Below are 3,622 nucleotides of genomic sequence, written 5' to 3'. Positions count from 1 at the left end.
TAGACTCCCTGGACAGGCCTCGCACATAACTCGGCTGCTCCAGGCATCTTCAGAGGCCTGGCCAGCTTTTCTGGTCCCTTCCATACGTTGTGGCCTAGCGCCCTACAGTGAGGTAGGGCGCCAGGGTACGTACCTTTTCTCGATGGGTGGGTGACGGTAACCTTGCACAGGGGTGGGCCCCTCCACCCTACGCCATAGTTATGATCTTCAGACTCACCCCATCCTGGCCCCGGATGTCTCTCCCCTCTATATATTCACTGCTTCCGTCTTCCAAGATGCCGCGGGCCAAGTTCAAATTCGCCACTCTCTCCCAACTATCAACACGTACTATGTTCTGCTTCTTTAAGTAGATCATCATCATCATCAATCTCAATCGACTTCCAAAATAATGTGGCTGACACCAACAACAACAACATCGACACACAGAACATCAACTCTTCACGGCAACAACACTTACTACGACGAGGACAATAGCATCTCTCACAGCAATCGATCTTCATTTTCCTACATACCGACGAGCCTCGATATCGACTCGGAGATCAGGTCTCAGGCCAGCACAGAGTCCTCCCCCCCGTCAAATCTTGGCTTCTCTCCTCTATCGACGTTCGACAGCCTGCCTGTTCCCAGGGCCGCCACGACTGCCCAGGGCGTGCTCTTCCAGCTCTCAACACCCGCATTTCCCTCACAACATCTCTTCCCACCAAGCACCATGATGTTCACGGATACTTGGCCGGCAGACGCAGCCCAGTTTGCCCTCAAAGCCAACAATGGCAGGAATCTGCATCATCGCGACTCGTCGCTCTCTTCTCTCGGCTCCATGGGTCCTGCGTCTCCCTTCTCCTTCAGCTCGTCAAATCCACAGATTGCAGTGAACGATACGAGCGACACCTTCACGGGGCTCCCGATGCAGGATGACCAATCGTACCAGCTGGCCGCGAAGGCGCCGAACTCAGTGTCCCATGATACTTTCTACGCCAATTATCCTTTTGGGGACGCGTCAGTACAGTCCTACGCGAACATCCTTGCACCACAGAGGCACCGAGGCGACCGAAGTGGCTTGCTGCCTCCTCCAGACTTCCCGAGTGGTGGATCTACGAACTCGAGGCCAGGGTCGGTGGCGAGTTCTGTCGCGAGTGACTCACCCGCCACGCCAGCCGCTCCAGAACCTGAAGAAGAAAGGAGGCGAAAGAATGGTGAGATTTTCTTCCTCCCACCCGTACCTCTTAACAAACACGACGGTGATGAGGACCCAGACTTACCCCTACCCTTCTACACAGGCATCTCTGCTGTTCCCAAGCTGGATCGTACCATGACGGACATCTTTAGCGATGAGCTCTACAATCCCAACTTCACCATCACATCAGCTCCACCCTCGCAGCCCAGCCAGACGGCCATGTCGCCCACACACGACCTGTTTGTACAGAGGGTTCAAGCTGCCAACAATCAGCATCTGAGCGCAACACAGTCGCCCAACTCGTCAGGGTCGAGGGGCCGGTCACCTTTCAGACAGGGTTCGCCACTGGCGCCGACACCATCGCACAACTTCCCTCAAGCCTCAGCCAACATGCGCTTCAACACTGCGCAACAGATGAGGGAGAAGGTGAAGGCGGAGCACGACTCAGCTCAGGCTCTCCGGCAAACTATGGCGCACTCGGCGAGCACAGGGACTCCCCAAACCATCTCTCCCAAGGATGCTGTCCTGGAGTTCAACGATGCAGACAACGCCAACAATTTCCCGCTGTTCCCGCAGCAACAGCAACATCAGCAGCAACAACCACAACAACAACATCAAACGTCGGGCTTTAATGCGAACCAGATGGCCAAGGCAACCAGCCAGGCGAACAACTTCAACAACAGCCTGTCCCTGGATACTACCTTCGACAACTACCTGACATCACAGCTGTCTTCGGGCTTGCAGATGCCAGCACAATATCCATTTATCTCCAAGCCCAGGCAGGAGCTTCCGTCGGGAGCGAGCCCATCGTTCTCGATGACCTCGCATGCTGGATCCAGTCCCTCGGTAACGCCTGAGTCGGCAGCATCGGCAAGTCCCAAGAGACCCAACAATGTCGCTGCGGAGGGTGGCACATATACATGCACGTACCACGGATGCACGCAGAGGTTTGAGACGCCAGCGCTCCTACAAAAGCACAAGCGTGAGGGCCACCGACAGTCGCACGGCTTGAGTAGCCTACGCAGGCCCGAGGGACCCTCGGGCAGCTACTTCAACACGCAAGCGGGTCCTCACAAGTGCGAGCGCATCAATCCAAGCACTGGCAAGCCCTGCAACACCATCTTCTCGCGGCCTTACGACCTCACACGCCACGAGGATACGATCCACAACGGAAGGAAGCAAAAGGTACGATGTGACGTCTGTACGGAGGAGAAAACCTTCAGCCGTGCAGACGCGCTGACCCGTCACTACCGCGTGTGCCACCCCGACCTGGAGTTTCCGGGCAAGCATCGCAAGAGAGTTTCCAACAACTGAGACGGCCACACATCATCAAGACATGCACTGTGTCAAGCGTGATGTGAGGGTTGGGCTGGGTTGCAGTCGCATTGGACAAGCCAATGGTCGATGTCAGAGTACGGCGCTGCCTTTGGGACGAAATTGTCGTCACCCGCTTTGGGGGGGGGGGTTTGCGGGGAGAGACGGCAAGGGTCGCTTGATAGAGACTCGGTGACTCGCCCATGCACCCGGCATTCAAGGATCTCCCCCGCCTGATCCCTGCTCATCGACAAAAGACGTTCGGGCTCATTACATCACATCCCTCATTTTGGGATTAGCGCATGCAGTCCCCGTTCATCGTCTCCTGCAGGGTCCTGCCGCTGGACCCTTGGGCTCCACCTTCCCACCCGTCATGACGTCACCTCCGTCACTTCTGTCACCTATCTATCGCTGGTGTCTGACCACATGTCGATCACTACAGCTCAGATATGGATGATGGGCGGTTGGTGTGAAGTCATCTTGCAACCACGCCTGCGAGCAAGCGAGTCCGATGGGCGACACACACATCATTGCTGCCCCCGGCCCCCCCTCTCCTTTGTCTTCTTGTGTCTCGCTAAAGCGTCTGCACCTTCCATCCTTCTGCATCATTTGCGCATCCCGGCTTGGTCCCGGGATCCATCTTCTTACTAGACCTTCTCCACTGTATTGGTTATGTCGCCGATGTTGGTGCCAGCGGGCTGGGCTTTACTATTTTTTATTTTATTTTTTTTTATTGCTATTTTTCATCTTTTTTTCAGGATTTGGAGCGGGAATGGAAAGAGGAAAAACAAAACCGCAGAACATAAAAAGCGACGTCACCGTGATACCCCCCCTCCTGGTGCCAGCGTATCAATTTGGGACAAATACGGGTCTGGTCTATCGGATAGACTTTTTGGTTATTTTTTCCCCTTTGCATGGCGTTCATCAAGGCCAATAGAGTCCTTGGACGTTTTCATTGCGTTGCTAGCACTAAGTCACTGCCTTGCTGGCTTCGCCTAATGCCAACTTCAATTGTATATCATTACTCATTTGAGAGGCTGGTTGCGATCTTTGTTCATGCACCTATACACATACCTACCTGTACTCATTCCTTGGGCATCACGGAACATTACAAAGAACACAAATTGCTTTGGG

General features: G+C 54.6%; 1 protein-coding gene across 1 annotated transcript; it reads left to right on the top strand.

Moving 5' to 3' along the window:
* Positions 1-305: 305 nt before the first annotated feature.
* Positions 306-2,488, top strand: M406DRAFT_290351 (uncharacterized protein; the record flags this gene model as incomplete). Its single annotated transcript, XM_040918897.1, has 2 exons — positions 306-1,193; positions 1,278-2,488. Exons 1-2 carry the CDS (start codon positions 389-391, stop codon positions 2,486-2,488), a joined length of 2,016 nt encoding a protein of 671 aa, XP_040776981.1. The 5' UTR covers positions 306-388.
* Positions 2,489-3,622: the final 1,134 nt, after the last annotated feature.

This window comes from Cryphonectria parasitica (assembly GCF_011745365.1).
Source record: "Cryphonectria parasitica EP155 unplaced genomic scaffold M406scaffold_4, whole genome shotgun sequence".
NCBI classification, from domain to species: Eukaryota; Fungi; Ascomycota; class Sordariomycetes; order Diaporthales; family Cryphonectriaceae; genus Cryphonectria; species Cryphonectria parasitica.
The sequence above is the reverse complement of the archived record's forward strand: the minus strand, read 5'-3'. Positions and strand labels throughout refer to the sequence as shown.